General features: G+C 41.0%; 1 protein-coding gene across 4 annotated transcripts in view; it reads left to right on the top strand.

Moving 5' to 3' along the window:
* Positions 1-23073, top strand: part of cog1 (component of oligomeric golgi complex 1) — a 39333-nt gene that overhangs the window by 6731 nt on the left and 9529 nt on the right. For all 4 annotated transcript variants that reach the window (XM_077618479.1, XM_077618481.1, XM_077618480.1 and 1 more), the window contains 6 exons: positions 749-925; positions 3013-3169; positions 4225-4435; positions 10035-10371; positions 15545-15999; positions 22896-23042. In XM_077618479.1, coding sequence (XP_077474605.1) covers positions 749-925; positions 3013-3169; positions 4225-4435; positions 10035-10371; positions 15545-15999; positions 22896-23042 — 1484 coding nt within the window. The remainder of the gene's footprint in view (positions 1-748; positions 926-3012; positions 3170-4224; positions 4436-10034; positions 10372-15544; positions 16000-22895; positions 23043-23073) is intronic.

The raw sequence follows: 23073 nt of genomic DNA, 5'->3' as shown, positions 1-23073 counted from the left end.
ACTGTATCTACAACCGGCTTGAGTTCACCTGCTCAATACTCTAACGCTGCATTCAGATCAGCATTTTTTTTGGTCACATGATTGGTTCCCATAGAAAGTCAATGTTATCAGGCATGAAAAGCATCAGGCTTGACACGATGTCGCAGGTTTGACCAGGTACGCCGCAATGTCATGCATTGAATTTTTGCGCTGAAGCAACGATGAGGCTGGGTTCATTTTCTGCCACAGATATCAGCAAAGATGCGTAAATATGTTTTCTCATTCATGTGACTTCAGTTGCCAGACCTGGAACCTTCCTCAACATTCAAAAGTCCAAACATAGAAAGAAAAAAATTGAATTATACAAGAATAGTCAAACTATTAAGTCACATGTTACAATATTACAGGATTAAAATTGTAATATTACAAGATTAAAGTTTTTTTGTGTGCTTATTTTTGCATTACATGAACCAGAGGTTATTTGGTTTCACGAACTGAGATGTGGGTACCTAAAGCCTGTATAACTGCAAAATTACTCTTGTAGTATTATTATGATATTGAAGTAATATTAGCCAAAAAGTTAGAGATTATAGTTGTTTTTTGTTGCATGAACAAATTAACGTTCAGGGTATGCAGACTTTTGACTATCTAAAGTTCGATTAAGGACAAAACTCCAAGCCGACGGGTAGAGGGTGAGCGACACGTTGTCTATGGCCGGTCTGAATATTCTAAGTTTATTTTTGTAAAACATTCTTTTCTTTTTTTTCAGGTGCTGGTATCAAAGCCCAAGTGTGTAGCTTAGTGGAACTACTTGTGACCACTTTATTTCAAGCTTATGCTGTTTTCTACATGCACCCTGAGGGGGCAGGCAGGGCAGGGGAAGCAACCCTTAGCTGTGGCCTGCTCTTTTCCATACTGCAAAATGTCACCTGTACCACATCTCTAGGTAAATATTCGTAATGTAGTACTTAAAGTATATCGTAATAAGTAATTTAAAAAAAAAGCACCTCACAGCAACGTTGATCTCTATACATTCCCAATTTTCATTGTTCTACAGTGAATGTGAAAAGTCTACAAACCAGTGTTTGAATTTTAGCTTTTTGCAATTAAAAAACCATAGTAGAAATTATTTCAAAAGGCAATTTAAATAGCCGTATTGATTTAATTACTCCTTTCGAGGACTAATCTGAATTAAATCTGGTACGTGCATAGTAGCAATGTACGATATATATATATATATATATATATATATATATATATATATATATATATATATATATATATACATACATACATACATACATACATACATACATGCATACATGCACGCACGCACGCACGCACGCACGCGCGCGCGCGCACACACACACACGCGCACACACACGCACACGCACACGCACGCACACGCGCACACGCACGCACACACGCACGCGCGCACACACGCACGCGCGCACACGCGCACGCGCGCACGCGCACACGCGCACGCGCACGCGCACGCGCACGCACACGCACACGCACACGCACACGCACACGCACACGCACACGCACACACACACACACACAGGTACCTCGAGATACGAGCTTAATCCGTTCCGGAACTGAGCTCGTATGACGAGATTCTCGTAACTCGAGCGGACGTTTTCCATTGAAATGAATGGAAAACAAATTAATTCGTTCCAGCCCTCTGAAAAAACACCAAAAACAGGATATTGGATTGGAAAAAATGTTTTATTTCTTCTAATTCGCCATCTATTAACAAAGTAACACATAACTAGTGGTTTAATAGTAATAAAATGTGTTTAATCTAACTAAAATTGGGCAGATTTCGCCGACGGGAGACAGAGACGTTTGGGTGCGTGGGGGGGTGGGGTTCGTTTTTTTTCCACGACAACGCACTCGTAAACGGAACAAACAAATTTAAATTAACTTGGATTAATATATACAGACACTCAAACATACGTTTAATGTAACTTTACACAAAACTGAATTCTAATTTTGTTGTAATCTTTTGTTACCTTCGTTTTCCGGGTTGGCGGTTTGCCACGCCTCCACCCTCACGTTCGCTATCGATGGACTGTTTGCTGTTGTATTGCCTTCAAAATATTCCCAAAATGATGCACACAAATGTCCTCACAATAGGATAACGCACGACCACTTGCCAACGAGAAATAGTCTTTAAAGAACGATCGCGGGAGTTTCTTTCCTTAGAAAGAATAACAGGAAATACAATAGTTGAGCTTACCCATGTATTGATTGTGGGTAATGAAGTTTTATTCTGATAAAGGTTGCCATTGCCTATGGGTGTTGTGTGCACGAGTGTACTTCATTACCCAGAAAGCCCTCTTTTTGCATGCGCGTTGCGCGTTTCCTGGTCTTAGGAGAAACTCGTCTGAATTAATCGTTCCGTGCTCGTAAATATTGTTATACACGAACGATATGCAAAAAAAGACGCTACAATATATATATGTATGTATGTATGTATGTGTATGTATATATATATATATATATATATATATATATATATATATATATATATATATATATATATATATATATACATATACATACACACACATAAACACACACACATTGACCTTTGAGCACAATGTTTTTTCAAGCCTGAATAATTAATTAACATTAGTTGACTTTGGAATCAAAATTGCTACTTTTGATTTATTTAATAGGGGACAGCACATTAATGAACCGATTGGTATTTTCATTATTCGTCGGCAGATAAAAACGAAATTTGGTCAGTATACACATTGCTTTTAATTTTTTTTGTCTCATGGCTAAAAATTAGATTAATTAATTGCAGACTTAAAACTTCGAGTCCTTCCTTGAAATGAGCATTTTACTTTCATGTTTTGTTTTTATCTATCGTTTTGATGAAGTTCAAACAAATACATGATATCAAGAAAAATGTAGCGTACCGTCACGTAGCACAGACTAGTTATTAAAATGAGTAGAAATCTAAACCTTCTCTTTTTACTATGGTATTTCAGTTTTTCCTTTCAATTATGTGTTTCCCCTCAGCTAAAGACAAGTATGTGCTTCAGGAAGATGCTAGTACAGGCAGCTGGTTCAAGTACCTGCCCTCTTCAGTCACAGAGTTCCAGCCGACACTTCGCACCCTGGCAGAGCCAATCCAGAGAGAACTTCTTCGGGACACCTTACAACAATGGATTGATACGTAAGCTTTACTCTCTCAATATGGTGCAACTAGAGGTAGGTAAAAGTCTTACTTAAGACTAACGTTACTTTTAAATAATATTACACAATGTAGTTTTCCCAACTTGCACCTGCGCCTTTGCTGGGTGTAGATGGGCGAGGGGAGAGTCTTAATCAGTTGTCGGCAAACTATTCCACAAAAGGTTGCCGTGGGTGCAGGTTTTCATTTCAACCCATAAAGAGGACACCTTTTTACCAGTCTAGTGACCTACAAGTGCAATCAGTGGATTGCAGTCAGGTGCTTCTTTTCTGCAGAAATCTCATTGGTTAAAGTGTCTTTGCTGGTTTGGTTGCAACAAAAACTTGCACCCGTTAGTTAAGAAAACACATTTCCTATCATAAAATTAAAATGCTGATCTCTTCAGTTTTACATGGTCTATCTGTGCCAAACAAAAACTGGGAAAGAGGTTGATATCTGTTTTTTCGAGTAATGTTGTTAACACAGAGTTAATTTTTTACAGCCATGTGATTGAACAGCTCAGCATTATAGGATTTCTGAAACCTGTGTAATTTGAGTGGATCATATGACTGTATTGTTAGGTCTGATTGGTATAATGGAGTCGTGATTATTGTTACTTCGTTTCATTGGTGAAACTGGCAGGGGCACTGTAGGTATCTCAGACAAAAATAAAGTGTACATGTAGAATAAAGAGAAAAAAATGTAACAACTCAATGTAGCCCAAAGTGGTGGAGTAAGTCACCTTTTTTTTGATACAAAAAAGTTTTTAAAAAAAGTATGGCGTGGTAAAACTTCTCCTAGAAGTAACGTTTTCTCAGCAAGGTACTCAAGTAAATGTAACGGATTAAACGTAATGGAGTCAATGTTACGCATTACATACTAGCCACCTTCGAGTAGCCAGATTGATGTATTATGGTTCCAACATGTTTAATGTAAAGTATTTAAAGATTGCAACTGTACTTTGTGTTTTCCCTAATAATTCATTTTTTAGTATGCTAGTGTGCCTGTGATTGATCTGGAAAATCGAAAGGATTTTAGTTTGGTACTCTTTCTTTTAGGTGTAAGGGGGACATCTTTTATGGAGTTGGCAGCCTTTTGGTCTATGTAAAGAGCCTGAAGGGGCTGGCAGCCATTAGAGATGCTGTTTGGGACCTTCTCTCTGCTGATTCCATCAGTCAGCACTGGAACAAAGTGTGTCTGCGGCTCCTGGATCGCCCTCTGGCCATCTGGAATGACTTCCTGCAACAGCTCTTCCTTCAACGCTTACAGGTTAGTGCTCGGATAAGATTTTTTTTTATAAAAGTTAGTGTTGTGAAGACACAAAATGGTTAAATCTAATTGTATGTATTATAGCAATGCAGCCATCATTTAAGTAATCGATTAATCTACTGGTGAATTAGTTAGATTAATCAAGCTCATTCTTTCGGATAAAAAAACATTTAAGGCACTGCAGATTAATTTTAGGAGATGAAAAAACTGTTTACTCTCGCAGTAACATTTATTTTGATCTGCACCTCCATTGTCGCCTTGCACTTTCATAAGAGCATTTTAAAGGCCCCTTTTTTCATACTAATTAATAGAATCCTCTCAAAGTGTATTGCCATCAGCTTTCTAAAAAAACAAGTACAGGAACCCTCTGCATATGCCTCAATGGCCGTGGGCTTTTTATCTACGTGAATGAGGGTTGGTGTAACAATAGCATTGTTCTGGATGGACACTGTTCCCCAGACCTCAAATTCATGTTGGTGAGACGTAGACCCTTCTTTCTGCCCAGAAAGCTAGCCTTCTTCATCATCACAGCTGTGGACATCCCACCAGACGCGAACGTAAGAACCGCTCTCTTCCCACTACTGTAACCAATAAACAATCACCTGAATGCCTACCCAAGTGGCACAATTGCAGGATATTTTAATCAGGAAAATCTCAAAACTTTTGCCGAAATTTTACCAGCATGTGAAATGTCCAACAAGTGAGGAGAAAACTCTGGATCATGTTTACTCTAACATCAAAGGTATATACAGAGCACACCACTCTTACACTTTGGACAGTCACACCGCATCTCTTTGTTCATGACCCCAGTATACACCCCTCTCAGCCGACAAAGCCCTAAAGGCAAACCATTATCACTTAGACTGATGACGCCCTCCCCCGACTCCAAGACTGCTTTGAACAGACACAGTGGGAGACTTTCCACCATGAGGACCTGGGCACATTAACAGACACAGTACCCGCTTACACATCAAGTACTGCATGGCTATGTTCAGTGTGAAGAAGACCATCCAAATTTACTCAAACCGGAACCCTTGGATGACCAGCCAGATCCGATCGCTTCTCCGGGCCTGTGATGCAGCTTTCAGATCCGGCGACAGGGCACTTTACAGCGTAGCTCGTGCCAACCTGAAGAGAGACATTAAGGCGGACAAAGCAGACTACAAGGGGAAGATAGAAGGGCATCTTGAGAACCCCCGAACAATGTGGCAGAGCATACGGACCCTCAACAACTACAAGGGCCGAGCTGCAACTCCTGCGGACTCAGATGCGGCACTGGCAGAGGACCCAAACTACTTTTTTACCCGCTTCGAGTCCCCAGCCCACCACCCAGTCACACCACCTCAACCTCCAGTACAGCCCACACCAAGCTCGGGAAGAAGCTCCACCCCACTCATTATGGAGGTAGTGGATGTGAGACGTGTGCTCCGTGCAGTCCACCCCAGGAAGGCCACAGGACCGGATGGAATACCAGGCAAAGTACTTAATGCATGTGCTGACCAACTAGCATCAGTCTTTACTGACAATTTCAACCTCACAAGAAGAATTTACCATCCCAGCCTGCCTAAAATCGCCTACCATCATAGTAGTACCCAAGAAGTGATCCTCAAACAATCTGGATGATTAAGGCCCAGTAGCTTTCACACCACTTATCACAAGTTGCTTTGAAAAACTGGTACTGAAACACATCAAAACCTGGCTTTCCCTCATACATGTCCCACATCAGTTTGCATATCGGCCGAATAGATCCACCGAAGATGAATAATCACTGCCCTCCACGCTGCACTGAGTCACCTTGAGAAAAGAGGGAGCTATGTCAGAATTCTCTTCAACTACAGCTCAGCCTTTCCACCGTAATTCCGGACATTCTTATCCCAAAGTTGGCCAATCTGGGGCTCCCACTTTCTACCTACTCCTGGATTAAGGACTTTCTGGTCAATTGACCCCAGCACCTCTCATCTGCCCGCATGCTAAGCATTGGCTCGCCCCAAGGCTGTGTGCTGAGTCCATTACTTTACTCGCTCTACACCCACGCCTGCTGACCCACACGCCCTGAGAACATAGTTATGTAATTTGCGTATAACACAACGGTGGTGGGGATGATTACAGAGGGGAATGAGACAGCCTACATAGATGAGGTCCTTAGACTCAGCAAGTGGATAGCTCTCAAAAACTTGGCACTGAACCTTTCCTAAACCAGAGAACTCATCTTGGACTTCCGACAGAACAAATCGCTCCTGCCCCCCTGTATATCAACGACGGATGTGTGGAGTGAGTGGAGACCTTCAAATTCCTGGGAGTCCATATCTCTGCTCACTGTAGCATTTGTAGATCTCCACATATACAAAAACAAAAAAATCTTAAAATAAGTAAATTGTTGGCTATCGGATTGGATTGGATTGGACAACTTTATTCATCCCGTATTCGGGAAATTTCATTGTGACAGTTGCAGAGGGTGATTAGACAGAACAACAAAGCAAAAGTACAAAGCAAATCAAAGTGAATTGGATCATGAAGAATCACGAAATCAGATCATTAAGACAGAAAAGCAGCAAAAACACAAAACGAGCAAGAGTGGACGGAGCTACCGCCGCCGGCTGCCACTTGAACGGCGCCATCTTGGTTGCGGTAGCTAAAACGGATACAGACTCAAAAAGACGTAAAGTTGGACAAAAACTGGAACCACACACAGGAAGTCTTCCACGAGATGGGGAACCTCTGCAGACAGTGACCGAGGTAGAGAATATGCAGTCACTCTTCCAAGCTTATCCGCACAGTTCCTCAGTAGTCCGGAGATGAAGACAACAGCAGCAGAGCAGGACTACGCTTCCGGCCTGGTAAGCGCCGACAGCTCTTCCATCTTATCCCATGATGGAATGGTTGGTCAGAAGCGTTGCCTCTTCTCCCGGCACTTTTGTCCAGCTCCGAATTTCCAGCGGTATTGAGGTGTTGCTCCTTCTGCTGCGTATTGTAACAGCTAGTCCCATGTGTGTGACATCTTAGGCATGGCTGATGGTTCCAAAAAAGAAGTGGCAGAAAGAAGCCAGGCAAACAGAACAAAGAAAGTTGTAAAAACATTAAAGTAAAAAGTATAAAGTAAAGTAAAAAGGAATGTATTAAGAAATATTAAAATGTAATTTAAAAAAGATAGAAGGGCTGTAAAACACAAAAAACAAATAAGAGTGGACAGAGCTACTGCCACTGGCTTCCGCGTGACGGCGCCATCTTGGAAAAAATCAATATATATATATATATATATTAGATAATCATTGTTTGTGTTATTTTTGCATGATGTTTAATACCGGAAGCCTGCGCTGCTCAATCACACAAGAATGGCAATGTGGCCATGGTAGGTGTCATCATATCTTTTATCACCAGAGGGAAGTGTATCCTCCCCAAAACAAAACAAAATTAAATCCACTACAGTCGTACCTCTACTCACGAAATTAATTGGTTCCAGAATATTTTTGTAAATTGAAAATTTCGTAAGTTGGTGTACTTTGTATTTAAATTCTACAATTTGTTCCACGGTCCTCACACAACTACCAACTAAACCCTTTAAACTTGGTCAAAATATCCCAATTTTGTATGAAAGATGTGAGGAAACACAAAAATGAGAAAAAAATATAAGGAAATGATTTATTAATGTCTTAAAATAAATAAAGCATATGTGCCACGTGTGTGTGAAAATATGTGCCGCGTTGCATTTGTATAGTTTTTAATTGCTTTATAAGGGGAATTGCAGTCATTAATAAGGGAAGCATTTAACCGTGGTGGACAGGTATGGCAGAGAGAATTTTGAAACATATATCGTGATCGTTGTGAGACAGCCAATTGAATTGAATGCTTTTGTTCTCATTATATGAAATAGATTGAGAGCGATGAAATGACGGACTATTCAAGCATATAAAAACTGTGCAACCTGTTTGAGAACGGAATAATGGCGAAAAAGTTAGGTAAGAGAAAAATTGATTCAGAATGCAGGGTATTTAACCTGGAGTGGACAAACGATTATTTTTTTGTTCAATGCAAAGAAAAGTCCGTTTGTCTCATAAGAATACAATCTTCGCCGACACAATGAATCCCGTCACAAAGACAAGTACAATAGCTTGCAAGGCCAAATACGAGCAGACAATTCCCAAAGCTAAAAAGTGGCCAACTATCTCAGCATAATACATTTGTACGCCAAGCTCAGCTGAACCAGGCATCCGTTCGGGCCAGCTTTCGGGTTGCTAAACTGATAGCAAGCAGCGGTAAGCCTTTCACTGACGGAGAGTTTGTTAAGAAATGTATGGATGCTGTCGCGGAGGAGGTGTGTCCCAAGAAGAAAGATGCATTTAATGCCGTAAGTCTGTCGGCGAGTACAATGACCAGACGCGTTGAAGAAATCGGGAGTAATGTTTATGCCCAGCTGCAGCAGAAGACGAGAGAATTTGACTTTTTTTCATTAGCACTGGATGAAAGCACGGACGTGCAAGACACAGCGCAACTGCTCATTTTTATTCGTGGAGTTAGCGCAAACTTTGAGATATGCGAGGATCTGGCAGCCCTCCAAAGTCTCAAAGGGACTACAACGGGAGAGGATATTTTTGACAAAGTGTGCCAAACCATGGAGAAGTTGGACCTGGACTGGTCAAAGCTAGCTAGCATCACGACTGACGGGGCTCCTAGCATGGTGGGCGAAACTCGTGATCTAATAGGACGCATGAACCGGGAGTTGGAAAAAAAAGGCGTCTCAACGCCCTGCTACGAGTCCACTGCCTAATTCACCAGCTAGCACTGTGCTGCAAAGTGTTGATGTGGGATTCTGTAATGAAGGTTGTGGTGTCGTGCATAAACTTCAGAGCAAAGGGAGAAGATTGTGCATGGCACAACAGAAAGTTAATGTTCCATGGCTTTTTTTTCTATGAAGAACCCAGAGAGAGTTATTTAGTTATTATTTATTTCATAAATAGTGTTATTTATTTCCTGTTTTTTTCTGTGAAGAACTCAGAGAGGGTTATTTAGTTATTATTTGTTTCCTGACTTTTTTTCTGTAAAGTACCTGGAAAGGGTTATTTGGTTGTGTGGCTTTCTGGAAAACAATAAAAAATTTAAGCTCCCCTACGATCGTCACACACTTTTTCTGTTACAAACTGACACCGGCCCCCCATCAGAGAAGGGAAGAGTTATGTGGCCCTCACAGGAAAAAGTTTGGGGACCCCTGTTCTAAAGTGAGAATCAATGCTTCCGCGACAATATTTTCAAAATAAAATAACGGATAAGGAAATGCATTTAGTTTTGGGGGGATTTTGTAACTTGGTTCTATTTCGTATCTTGAGTCACTTATTTACATATAAAAAAATTATAACCTGAACATTTCGTATCTAGAGGCATTTGTAAGTAGACGTATGACTACTTTCAAAACAAACCACTACCACACCACTCTAAATGAATAATAATCAAAGTGGCAAAATGTAATTCAAAGCTTATTTTTAATCAATTTACTCAATTTAATTGATTAATCATTGCAGCTCTAATGTATTTCTGAAATACAAATACAATGTAATTTAATAAAATTAATACAAATGTATTCAATACCCTTTCATTGTTTCACAAGGCTATCACCAAAGAAGAAACTAAAGCCATCTCAGTGAGCTCGGTGCAGCTCCTCACCTCCTCTGTGAAAAACCTCGCAGAACAGACTGCCAATATCTGGGAGGCACAGTTTGAGTTAGATGTGTCTGCCTACATGTGGACAGACTTTCCAGGGGATCTGCAGAGTGATGCAGGTTGGGTTAGTGAAGCCCACACAGGGCAGCAACAGCAAAAAAGTGCTCTGGCAATGAAGACCAATGGTGTCACACCCTGTGTCCAAAGCTTTTGCTCTTCTGTTGATGCCAAGCTGAAAGCACGGCTTGATGACCTCCAGCACTACCTTCCCTCCCAGGATACAGGTTTGGTTCAAATCTGTTTTTCAGTTTTTTTATTGAAGTGACACAGCATTTAACTTTTATATTTTTTTCATATATGCGATCCAGCAAGTAGAAATTCATTTACAATTACACAATTGTAAAAAGGAAATTCAACACAATTACGGTTGATCTTTTCTTGAAAAAAAAAATTCTAATATAAATATTAAAAATATTAGCTCTTCCAGTTGGTTTAAATATTAAAAGTTTTTTTATTGCTCCCCTTTTTGATTACGTACCCATGCGCTGATATATTTTTGTGGTTTCACCATTTTATATGCCCCGTTATGGCAATCTTTTGGACAATGTGCCTCATGATCAAACCTACACAGGGAATACATACATGTACAGTTGTGGTCAAAAGTTTACATACACTTGTGAAGAACATAATGTCATGGCTCTCTTGAGTTAACAGTTATTTCTACTACTTTGATTTTTCTCGAGTGATTGGAACAGATACTTCTTTGTCACAAAAAACCTTCATGAAGTTTGGTTCTTTTATGACTTTATTATGGGTTAACAGAAAAAGTGATCTAATCTGGTGGGTCAAAAATATACATACAGCAACACGAATTAGCAATTTTGGTGACTAAAAAGTTGGGTCAGTGAAATGAGCTTCATAGCAGGGCCTCTTAACTTATTGTGAGTGATTATGAGTGACTACCGCTGGTGACTTCTCTGATGCCATTTAAATAGGGCTCATTGGATGCAAACGCCCACAAACTCTACAATGGGAAAGTCAAAGGAGCTCAGCATGGATCTGAAAAAGCGAATCCTTAGACTTTTCCAAGTCAGGAAAGTCACTTGGAGCCATTTCAAAGCAGCTGCAGGTCCCAAGAGCAACAGTGCAAACAATTGTTTGTAAGTATAAAGTGCATGGGACTGTTTTGTCACTGCCACAATCAGGAAGAAAACGCAAGCTATCACCTGCTGAGAGAAAATTGGTCAGGAGGGTGAAGATCCAACCGAGAATCACCAAAAAGCAGATCTGCCAAGAATTAGAAGCTGCTGGAACAGAGGCGTCAGTGTCCACAGTCAAGCGTGTTTTGCATCTCCATGAACTGAGAGGCTGCCGTGCAAGAAGGAAGCCCTTGCTCCAAAAGCGGCACCTTAAGGCTCGACTGAAGTTTTCTGCTGATCACAGGGACAAAGATAAGACCTTCTGGAGGAAAGTTCTGTGGTCAGACGAAAAAAAATCAAGCTGTCTGGCCACAATGCCCAGCAATATAGCAATATGTTTGGAGGAGAAAAGTTGAGGCCTTTAACCCCAAGTACACCATGCCTACCGTCAAGCACGGTGGTGGTAGTATTATGCTGTGGGGCTGTTTGCTGCCAATGGAACTGGTGCTTTACAGAGAGTAAATGGGACAATGAAGAAGGAGGATTACCTAAAGTCATCAGCCCGAAGATTGGGTCTTGGGCGCAGTTAGGTGTTCCAACAGGACAATGACACCAAACACACATCTAAAGTGGTAATGGAATGGCTAAATCAGGCTAGAATTAAGGTTTTCGAATGGCCTTCCCAAAGTCCTGACAAACCCCATTGAGAACTTGTGAACAATGCTGAAGAAACAAGTCCATGTTAGAAAGCCATCAATTTTAACTGAACCGCACCAATTCTGTCAAGAGAAGTGGTCAAAGATTCATGCCAGAAGCTTGTGGATGGCTACCAAACATGCCTAATTGAAGTGAAAATGGCCAAGGGACATGTTACCAAATATTAGCACTGATGTATGTATATTTTTGACCCGGCAGATTTGATCACTTTTTTTCTGTTCACCCATAATCAAGTCATAAAAGAACCAAACTTCATGAATGTCTTTTGTGACAAAGAAGTATCTGTTCCAATCACTCTATCAGAGAAAAATCAGAGTTGTAGAAATAACTGGAAACTCGAGAGCCATGATATTATGTTCTTCACAAGTGTATGTAAACTTTTGACCACAACTGTATGTATGTATCAGTGGCGGGCCGTCAGGGCCTTCAAGGCCTTTTCTGCTGGCCTAAGAAATATCTGAATCATATTATATTTTGTCCATCAATACTTATTATTCCAAATGGTCTGTTAGCTTCCTTTCATTGCTTTCCCCCCTGGTTGCACTGCTTCCAGATGTGTTTTCATATTGAAGCATTTAACCAATCACATTTCAGCCATTATTTGTTGCCAGATCAGATCTGCCTCAAAGCCTTCAAAATCAGTTCTGCGGGGTCTGCTGCATTAAACAAGACTGTTGCTTTTAACCAATCAGATTTCGAATTGGCAACCCCACAATGATTTTTCATAGGCGTTGGCATTTTGCTGGCTGGGACATGTCATTGCTTTCAGCAACTATGATTGGCTAGTAGGCGGGCCAAAGCAGCCAGAGATCGCAAACTCCACCCACAATGGCCGACAGTGGCAAAAATAAATGGATTCTGTTGCAGATTTCTCTCACAAAGCTATTTTCCAGACAGACTTTTCCAGAAAAAAATGGACATCATTAAGAAAGGGCGGTCAACTCCGAATAGCAAGCCTGTTACAGCCGGGAAAATGGTGTGTGCGGCACTTTCAGTGCGCTAACTTGGCTCCACAAGCAAATAGTATATTGTTGTTTTGATTTAAAGCCATTTTCAAAACGGACTATGCCAGAAATATGACAGGACAGGCTCGACTTTCATCATTAGCTTTGATGGCAATAGGAAAGAAGGAAGAAAGAAAGGAGGATGGATATTGTGTACAGTTAAAAAGGATTTTTGGTGAGTAAAATATGGCTATATTCCTAAATAATAGTTCTGTGGGCCCGGTTCTCGTATCTGAAAAGTTCCAGTGTTTGTATTTCAGCTCCAGTGTTTGTATTTAATCACTAAATGCTGCTAGGATGTGGATATTATCCCAGTTTAATTTTTGCCATTTCGCCATTGACATCCATCACTGTCTTTTCCGGAGGAAATCACCCCCTGGCCTGGTTGTAATGTCTCAAAAGCTCCAGTATTTGTATTCAGTCAATAAATGCTGCTAGGAAGTGGGTTTGACCTAATTTTAGTGCATTTTTTGTCATTTCACGTATGGACGTATCGACGTTCATCGCTGTCTTTCTACCGGGGAAATGATACTCCGGGCCCGGTTCTGATGTCTAAAAAGCTCCAGTATTTGTATTTAATCAATAAATGCTGTTTTCTGCTGGATTTTACCCCATTTTCGGGCAATGTTTGCCTGTACGCCATTGACGTTTATCGCTGTCTTTTCCCGGGAAAATCGCCCCCCTGGCCTGGTTTTAATGTGTGAAAAGCTCCAGTATTTGTATTGAAATGCTGTGCTGCTAGGAAGTGGATTTTACCCCATTTTTGTGCATTGATTTGTTGATTATTTTTTATCTGCAGTAGAGGTTTTAAAGCCATAAAATAGTTTTTGAGGGTTGGATTGATATGTTGAAGGCGCTACAAGAAAATGCACCGACCGCCACTGGTATGTATACATATTACTATTTCTGAGAATGTGTGTATGTGTGCGTTAGTGTGTTTGCCCGTTAACATCGAACAAAATGGAGACAACACCGTACATCCGATTTGAATGCGGTTTTGAACAACCAATTTCAAATGTACGGCTCTCGGAGTTTACCGTGCTCGCTTTAAAAAAAATATATATATATATTTGAGCCCGTTTAAAAAAAAATCAATTTCTGAGATTGTGTGTGTGCGTTAGTGTGTTTGTTAACATTGGACAAAATGGAGTCAACACCGTACATCCGATTTGAATGCGTATATATATTTGTATATGTATATACACCTGTCTGAATGAAAATTGATAAATGATTATTTCCATAGGGGCAATTGTGTTACTCTAATGCAGCGGCGGTCCGTGAATTTTCTAGCGACGCCTTCAGCTATGTCTGAATCAATCCAACGCTCAAAAACTATTTCATGGGTATAAAACTTCTATTGCAACTACAGCTGCGACCAATGTTCCCTCTTAATTCTTAGTTTGTCTGGGCAGAAAGACAACCACCCTGAGCACACTGAGTACCGGTGTGAGCAACGTCATCAATGCTCACTATGGGCACACACCAGTACCACACCTGCCATAAGCAGTTGAATGTCTGCTACACATAAATGATTTAGTAATAATAAATTAATATCTATGAATGGGCGGCCCGGCGGATGAGTGGTTCGCGCGTCGGCCTCACAGCTAAAAATATAAAAAAAAGGGATTTTATTTTGTGCACTCCATATGATTTGCTGTGCGCAGAGAAGACGAGAGTAGTGCGCAATTGCGCACGCGCGCAGCTTAGAGGGAACATTGGCTGCGACACATAAAATATCATCAATAATAACCTCATATAATTGAATATCATTTAGGCATATAGCCATATTTTACTCACCAAAAATCCTTTTTACCTGCACACAATATCCATCCTCCTTTCTTTCCTCCTTCTTTTCTATCGCCATCGAAGCTAATACTGAAAGTCGAGCCTATCCTGTCTTATTTTCTGGCAAACGTTTTTATTCGATTTAGTGCTGAAAATGTTCATTCCCGGTTGTGACAGGCTTGCTTGCTTTGGAGTTGTCTGACCTTTCTTAATGATGTCCAGCTTTTTTTTCTTGAAAAGTCCGTCTTGAAAATTGCTTTGACAGTAAATGTGCAAAAAATCAATTTCTTCTCCTTCAGCCATTGCGGGTTGACAAAACCACTATTAAATCAACACAACAATATATTTGCTTGTGCAGCTTGCTCCAGATACAGTTTGGCTAGTCCACTCTATCGCTAGCCAATCATAGTTGGTGAAAGCGATGACGTATCCCTACGCCTGCGAGAAGGCCTTGGTGTCACCAAATCGAATTCTGATTGGTTGATGCAACAGTGTCATCGACGCTTGTTTAATGCAGCAGAGCCTGCAGAACTGATTGTGAAGGCCTTGAGGCAGATTTCTGACCCTGGCAACAAATAATGGCTGAAATGTGATTGGTTAAATGCTTCAATATGAAAACACATCTCGAAGCAGTGCAACCAGGGAGAAAAGCAATGAAAGGAAGCTAACACATGATTTGGAATTATTTAACAGGTATTTATGGACAAAATATAATTAACATCAGTCTGTGATTCAGATATTTCTTAGGCCAGCAGAGAAGGCCTTGAAGGCCCTGATGGCACACTGCTCTAATGCTCTCTTTTTTTCTACAGGCTCTGACTCCATAACTATTGCAACCCCATTATCAATATGTACTGATGGCTCGTCAGCTTCTACCTTAAACCGCTTCACAGACTCGCCAGCAGTGGAAGAGGCTTTACGAGACAGCTGCCTGGCCTGTGTTCACCACATTATCGCTGCCATCCATTCAGAATTGGCCAAACCTTTTCCAGATCCCAGCCCTGCCAGCATAAGTTCTGTCCTTTTCATGGCGAGGCTGTGTCACTCCATGGGGGAACTATGTCCCAATCTGAAACAATGCATTATGGGACAACAGAGCGGCTGCGAGGCCACGGACAAAGTGGCCCCGAGGCAGAGCAAGAAGTTAGGTAAAGCAAAGGTGGCCACTCCAGTCAGTGCTGCTCAGGCCAAGTGGGCAGAGCTAAAGGAACAGCTTCTCAAGTGCAGCAAGGAGGCCTACCGCATCTGGACCACAACTTTCTCAAAAGTCAGCATGTATTCAATGTATTATATGCATGTATTTTTTTTCTTTTGCAGTTTTAGTGCTATTTTAGTTTAATAATAAATCAATATACTTAAATGAGAATATCTCAAAAGGCTCAGATAAACTATAGTCAGACAAGGTGCACAATTTTTTTTAAATCAGCATTTACATTGTGGCAGGACAGTGGTACACAAAGACCTTACAGCAAGTACGGTCTCAAAGATTACTTCTACCTATGCGTACTATCATCAAGGCCATCACTATGTTATACAAATTTAGTACGCCTTTTTTTGGGGGGGGAGGCTGAGGTTTTATTGAAATTTATAAGATACTGTATTTTCACACCTATAGGGCGCACTTAAAAGTCTAACATTTTCTCTAAAATGGAGGGGGCGCCCAATCAGTTGGTGCGCCTTGTTTATGCACTAAATTCAAAATTTTGTATGACCCTGACCGCTTAACTGACTGGTTTAATTTCTTGCTGACACACTACTTACTGCGTCAACCCAGCGGATGTTCACCCTAAAAAAACCCTCCCTGCCTATTCCAAGCATTATGGTAAATCCATTCAAAACATCTCAGACCAAGTAGCGAGGCAGTTGACTTCCGTGTGCTCGTAGTGCTTTTCACCCTCAAAATCAATCTCAATAGTCCAAGAAACAACACCTTAAAGCTATACACAGGAAAGGGTGTGAACGCTTGGAAAATGGACTCGAGCCATGGATCGAACACGAAATAACAGCGGGGAGAAACAGCGTTGCAAATGACTTGGGAGTGATGAATGTCGGATGGCAACCATAGTAGTTCCATACAAAGACTGGCAGGCAGCGTCGCACTAGTTACGTGACGATTTGGAATGGATTGTCAATGCCTGGACCAAAGTGCCGGCGAGCACCATAGTTTTAGCTTTCGGCAAAGCCGGAATCACCATTACGAAACCCCTCGGCGACAACTCTGACCCTGACAATGAGATGAAACCTAGCATTGTTGGCAAACTCGCCGACCTTTCCAAACTCTGTCGGATACAGTAGATGAGGACTTTACAGATTTGTAGACATTTGAATGCTTTGACTTATATTATCGCAAATACACATTACGTCCATAAAACAAAATGTAACCCAGTTTTGCTCCTGTTGCCTTTTTTAAAAAACATACGCTAGCATGCGGGCGGCCTGCTGGCGCGAGTGGTTAGCGCGTCAGCCTCACAACTCTGAGGTCCTGGGTTCAAATCCAGATCATGTCCATCTGTGTGGAGTTTGCATGTTCTCACCGGGCCTGCGTGGGTTTCCTCCGGGTACTCCGGTTTCCTCCCACATTCCAAAAACATGCATGGTAGGCTGATTGGATACTGTAAATTGCCCCTAGGTATGGCGACAGCACCCCCCACGGCCCTAATGAGGATAAAGCGGTTCAGAAAATGAGATGAGACGCTAGCATGCATGCTAACATAAGTGTCGTGCTAGCATGACCATTGCAGCGCGTCCATCTGGCCGAAGCGCCTTTTCTATCAGCAAAAAACAGGAATTGCACCTGCAACTGAGACAGCACCTTTTCAGTCGGTGTGCCCTATAGGTGTGAACATATGGTAGTTTAAACAGCACTGTGCTTAGATTTTGGGAAAAAAGGTGGATGTGCTTAAGGACTGGGTTAAATTAGGGGTGCTCAAGCTTTCCTAAGGTTTTGCCACACACACCCTTTTTATCTGGCTCACCGACAGAACTCAGGAGCAATGTTCCCTCTAAGCTGCGCGCGTGCGCAATTGCGCACTATCGTCTTCTCCGCGCACAGCAATCATATGGAGCGCACAAAATAAAATCCAACCTTTCCCCCCCATAATGGCGTTCACGCGGCAGCCAGTGGCAGTAGCTCTGTTTTACAGCCCTTCTATCTTTTTTTTAATTACATTTTAATATTTCTTAATACATTCCTTTTTACTTTACTGTGCAAATAGAAGATCAAGCGGTGAAATCGGGTGAGAAGTGTCTAAATCTGCTGTGTGTGGTTGTGTGCGTGCGTGTGTGTGTCTAGTCGTTTGTCTTCAACCTACACCAGGTGTCTCAAACCGATTCCGCAAAGGGCCGCAGTGGGTCCTGGTTTTTGTTTCAACCGATACAGTGTCGGCAATTTTAACCAATCAGGGTCTTCTAAAATAAGTAGTACCTGGCTGCAATCAACTGATTACACTTGCAAAAAGTGTCCGCTTGTTGGGTTGGAATGAAAACCTGCACCCTTTGAGGAACGGTTTGAGACCCCTGACCTACACAATGGACTATAAATGGAAATTAGCCCTCGGCTACAATCCTGCATATATATGTTCATTAACATGAATATAAATATGTTCATTAATATGTGCTATCCCTTATCAAAAAAATCAAAGCAAAATCATGGAAAAATATTGCATATAAATGGAAACTTGACTATCTCAAGTGACGCGTTCAGCAGAAAAGTCATTTGAATGAGAATGAGAAGTGAGGACAGATGTGTAAAATAAGGTAAAATTTAAGTCGGATTTGTGCATATTCTAATGGAATTTATGAAGATGTTTTATTCATAGATATTTTTTCATTCATTTTCTGAACCGCTTTATCCACTTTATCACTCGTGGGGGGTGCTGGAGCCTATCCCTGCTAACTTTGGGGCGGGGGACACCAGGCATCGGTGGCCAGCCGATCGCAGGGCACCAGGAGACGGACAGCCATGCACACTCAGACCCATACCTCGGGGCAATTTTAGAGTATCCAATCAGCCTACAATGCATCTTTTTGGGATGTGGGAGGAAAACGGAGTACTCAGAGAAAACCCACGCAGGCCCAGGGAGAATATGCAAATTCAACACAGGTGGACCGACCTGGATTTGAACCGAGGACCCCAGAGCTGTGAGGCCGACGCGCAAACAAACTCCTCTGCCGGGCCGCCCATTCATAGATATTAATCATTACATTTTAATATTACTAAATCATTTGTGTAGTAGAAATGCACCTGCTTATGGCAGGTGTGATACTGGTGTGTGCCCATAGCGAGCAATGATGATGTTGCTCACACTGGTACCCAGTGTGCTCAGGGAGGTTGTCTTTCTGCCCAGACAAACAAAAAAATTAGAGGGAACATTGCTCAGGAGTTAAGCATATTCAGTCATGTGCTGACACTTTTTTTTAGCACGCGGACTACTAAAGAAATTATCAAATCAAACAAATCTCCACATTTTTGTTTATTCTTGTAGTATATATTGAAAAATGTTGCATACGCACATATGTATACAATTGAACTTTTTTCGTATAGCGCTGCGTTGGTAAATGCTTCGTATTTGTGTGTTAGAGAGACAGCATGCTGCTGCTTTTAAATGGTAGATTTTGCTCGGCACTGGGCACCCGTCTCATCACCACCAAAGAATGCCAAATTTAAGCATACTATACAGTGCCTTATGAAAGTATTCGCCCCCCTTGAACTTTTCAACCTTTGTCACATTTCAGGCTTCACACATGAATATGCAGTCCTATGGAAAAAGACAATTTTCAAGATTTTCCTTTTTGAATCATTGGTTGTTTGGATCAGAAATGTCAGTTAAATATATAATTTAACAGACAAACACAGTGATATTTAAGAAGTGAAAGGAAGTTTATAGGAGTTGCAAAAACTGCAATAATTACTTAAACAAAAGTAGGGCGGTGTATAAAATTGGGTACCCGGACATTTCGTCGACGGACACTTCGTCCCCGGACGGTTTGTCGAACGGACGCTTCGTCGCCGGACAGTTCGTCGACCGGACACTTCATCGATGGACAATTCGTCGCCAGACAGTTCGCCTAACCTTAACCACTATTAAAGAAGACAAAGGAAATTCACATATTCTTTATTAAAGAAAATAAAAAAGCAAAAACTCGTTCAACAACACACACGTTAATATTTGGGCGTGTGCAAGTACGAGATGTGCTCGTCTCAACACACTACGCACGAAACGGTTCCTACGTTGAGCGCTCCATTTTTAAAATAAAAGGGAATAAATAAAATTATTTTATTAAAAATTTCATTAAAAAGAAGTCAAAGGAAATTCACATTCTTTGTCGTCTTCCTTTTTTTTTGCTTGGTATTCCCATAGGTATCCTGTATACAGACTAGATTTCCGATGCGCGTTGTGAGACAACGGAGCTAGACGTCGTCGCTTGTTGTTTTTAAAATAAAAGGCAATAAATAAAATTATTTTATTAAGTGTTATTAAAAAGAAGACAAGAAATTCACATTCTTTTTCGTCTTCCTTTTTTTTTGCTTGGTATTCCCATAGGTATCGTGTATACAGACTAGATTTCTGATGCACGTTGTGAGGCATTGTGAGGAGCAAATGGGCCTGTTCTTAAAATGGCTGATAAGCAAATTTCCTTTGTCTTCTTTTTAATAAAATGATTTTATTTATTGCCTTTTATTTTAAAATTGGAGTGCTCAACGTAGGAACCGTTTAACGTAGGAACCGTTTAGCGTAGGAACCGTTTTGTCCGAAGTGTGTATAGAGACGAGCACATCTAGTACTTGCACACGCCCAAATATTAATGTGTTTGTGTTGTTGAGCGAGTTTTTGCTGTTTTATTTTCTTTAATAAAGAATATGTGAATTTCCTTTGTCTTCTTTAACAGTGGTTAAGGTTAGGCGAACTGTGTCCGGTCGACGAACTGTCCGGCGACGAAGCATCCGTTCGACAAACCGTCCGTCGATGAAGTGTCCGTCGACGAAGTGTCCATCGACGAAATGTCCGGTCACGTAAAATTGGCCACCCTGACAGAAAAATTACCTCAATATTCAGTAGATCCTTTTTTTGCAAAATAACAACCTCTAAATGCTTCCTATAGCTTGCAATGAGGGTCTGGATTTTGGTTGAGGTATTTTTGACCATTCTTCTTTACAAAACATCTCCAGTTTAGTCAGGTTTGATGGTTTCTGAACATGGACAGCCTACTTTCAATCACACCACAGAGTTTCAATAATATTCAGGTCTGGGGACTCAGAAGGCCATTCCAGAATGTTGTTCTTGTTCCTCCGCATGAATGCAATGAATTTAAGCATTGTTAAGGGTCATTGTCTTGTTGAAGTATCCAGCCCTGGCAGAACCTCAGCTTTGTCACGGATTCTTGAGCATTGTTTGTATCTGCTGATATTGACTGGAATCCATGTGACCTTCAACTTTAAAAAGATTGCCAGTATACCTTGACTGGCCCCACAGCCCCACAGTATGATGAAACCACCCCCAAATGTTACTGCGGGTAGCAAGTGTTTGTCTTGGAATGCTTTTTGTATCCTTCCCCTAAACCAGGGGTGGCCAAGTCCGGTCCTCGAGAGCCCCTATCCAGTCTGTTTTCCATGTCTCCCTTCACCAACACACCTGAATCAAATAATCGGGATCGGTATGAAGCTTATGGACAGCTTGCTGATGAGTTGATCACTTGATTCAGGTGTGGTAGAGGAGGGAGATCTGGAAAACAGACTGGATAGGGGCTCTTGTGGACCGGACTTGGCCACCCCTGCCCTAAACCATGATGTTGAACAATCTTTGTTTTCAGGTCATTTGACAGTTGTTTTGAGGATCCCATGTTGCCACTCCTCCGAGAAGATATAAAGAAGACCTTAAATACCCTTTCTCATAATTGGCTTCACCTGTGTATGTAGGTCAAGAGTCAATGAGCTTACCAAACAAATTTTGTGTTCCAAAAATTAGTGCAATAGGTATCCAAATCAATAAAACAAGGGTGCCCAAATTTATGCACCTGCTTACTTTTGTTTAAGTAATTAGTCCACACTTTTTGGAAGTCCTGTATACTTCATTTCAAATCTAAAATTATTATATTTTAAACTTTTTTTTCGCTAATAACAACCTGAATGGTGGGGATGCAATATTATTCGGCCCCCTTGCATTAATACTTTGTAGTGCCAACTTTTGCTGATGCTACTCGCTTGGGGTGTGTCTCTATTCGTTTTGCACACCGAAAGAATGAAATTCTTGCCCATTCTTCCTTGCAAAACAGCTTGAGCTCAGTGAGGTTGGACGGAGAGTGTTTGTGGACAGCTGTTTTCAGATCTGCCCACACTTTCTTGTTTTGATTCAGTTCTGGACTTTGACTTGGCCATTCTAAAACCGGGATAAGTTTATTTGTGAACCATTCCATTGTACATTTGGCTTTATGTATATACAAAAATCTGTCATGCAACATTACCCAAAGTACCTTGGTGATCGACAATAGAGCACGATCGACATATTGAGCACCCCTGGGTTAAACTGTTTCACAATGTGCAATTGAACCTAAATATTTGAAAAGAAATAGTTCTAAAACATTCTATATTGTTCTTTTGTAGTTTCAGCTGAATAAAACTTGACTGTAGTATATTAAAAAAGGTTTGAAACAATGCAATTGATTCAACACTGCTATTAAAAATTCAGGGCATTTTTAAAAAGATTTTCCTTTGAAAATCATTGGTCATATGGACCAGCAATTTCAGTTAAATATCATATCACATTATACTGCAAACACACAGTAATGTCTAATGTGAAAAATGAAAAGGGGACAGATAACACCTAGGATGTATTTAAGTGTGCAAATGGGAGCTTATACCTCTCATAATGGAGAAAATGTTTAATTTCAAAGAAATTACTATGGTTGTGAGCCCGGCCATTTTGTGTTCGGTTATACCCACACACACACTGATTGACTTGAGCGCAGAAGCATGCAATAATGGGTATTAATAACATCGCAAGAATTGTCAGGCGATCAGGGATATATTTTATTGGCTAAAATAATACTGGCAATAAATAACTATCTTTCATATTAATGTTATTTATACCAGATGTTATCTGTTATTTTTAAGTTAATATTCTAGTACATGTTGAATGACTGAAATTCTTTGCTGTGATGTTTTAGAAGCTGATAGGAGAGTTTGAAACAGCTCTTCTTGCAGATTCTGCTGGTGCTATCTTGGAAAACGCAACACTCTGGGAAGATCTTGAGATTCAAGAAGAGGCCGAATCAGGGAGCAGTGTTACATCCAAGATTCGTCTTCCTGTTCAGGTCGGCCATTCACTTTGCTTTTCATTCATTT

The sequence above is a fragment of the Stigmatopora argus genome, chromosome 14 (assembly GCF_051989625.1).
Source record: "Stigmatopora argus isolate UIUO_Sarg chromosome 14, RoL_Sarg_1.0, whole genome shotgun sequence".
Taxonomy (NCBI): domain Eukaryota; kingdom Metazoa; phylum Chordata; class Actinopteri; order Syngnathiformes; family Syngnathidae; genus Stigmatopora; species Stigmatopora argus.
Note: the sequence above shows the minus strand (reverse complement) of the source record. Positions and strands in the feature narration are given on the sequence as shown.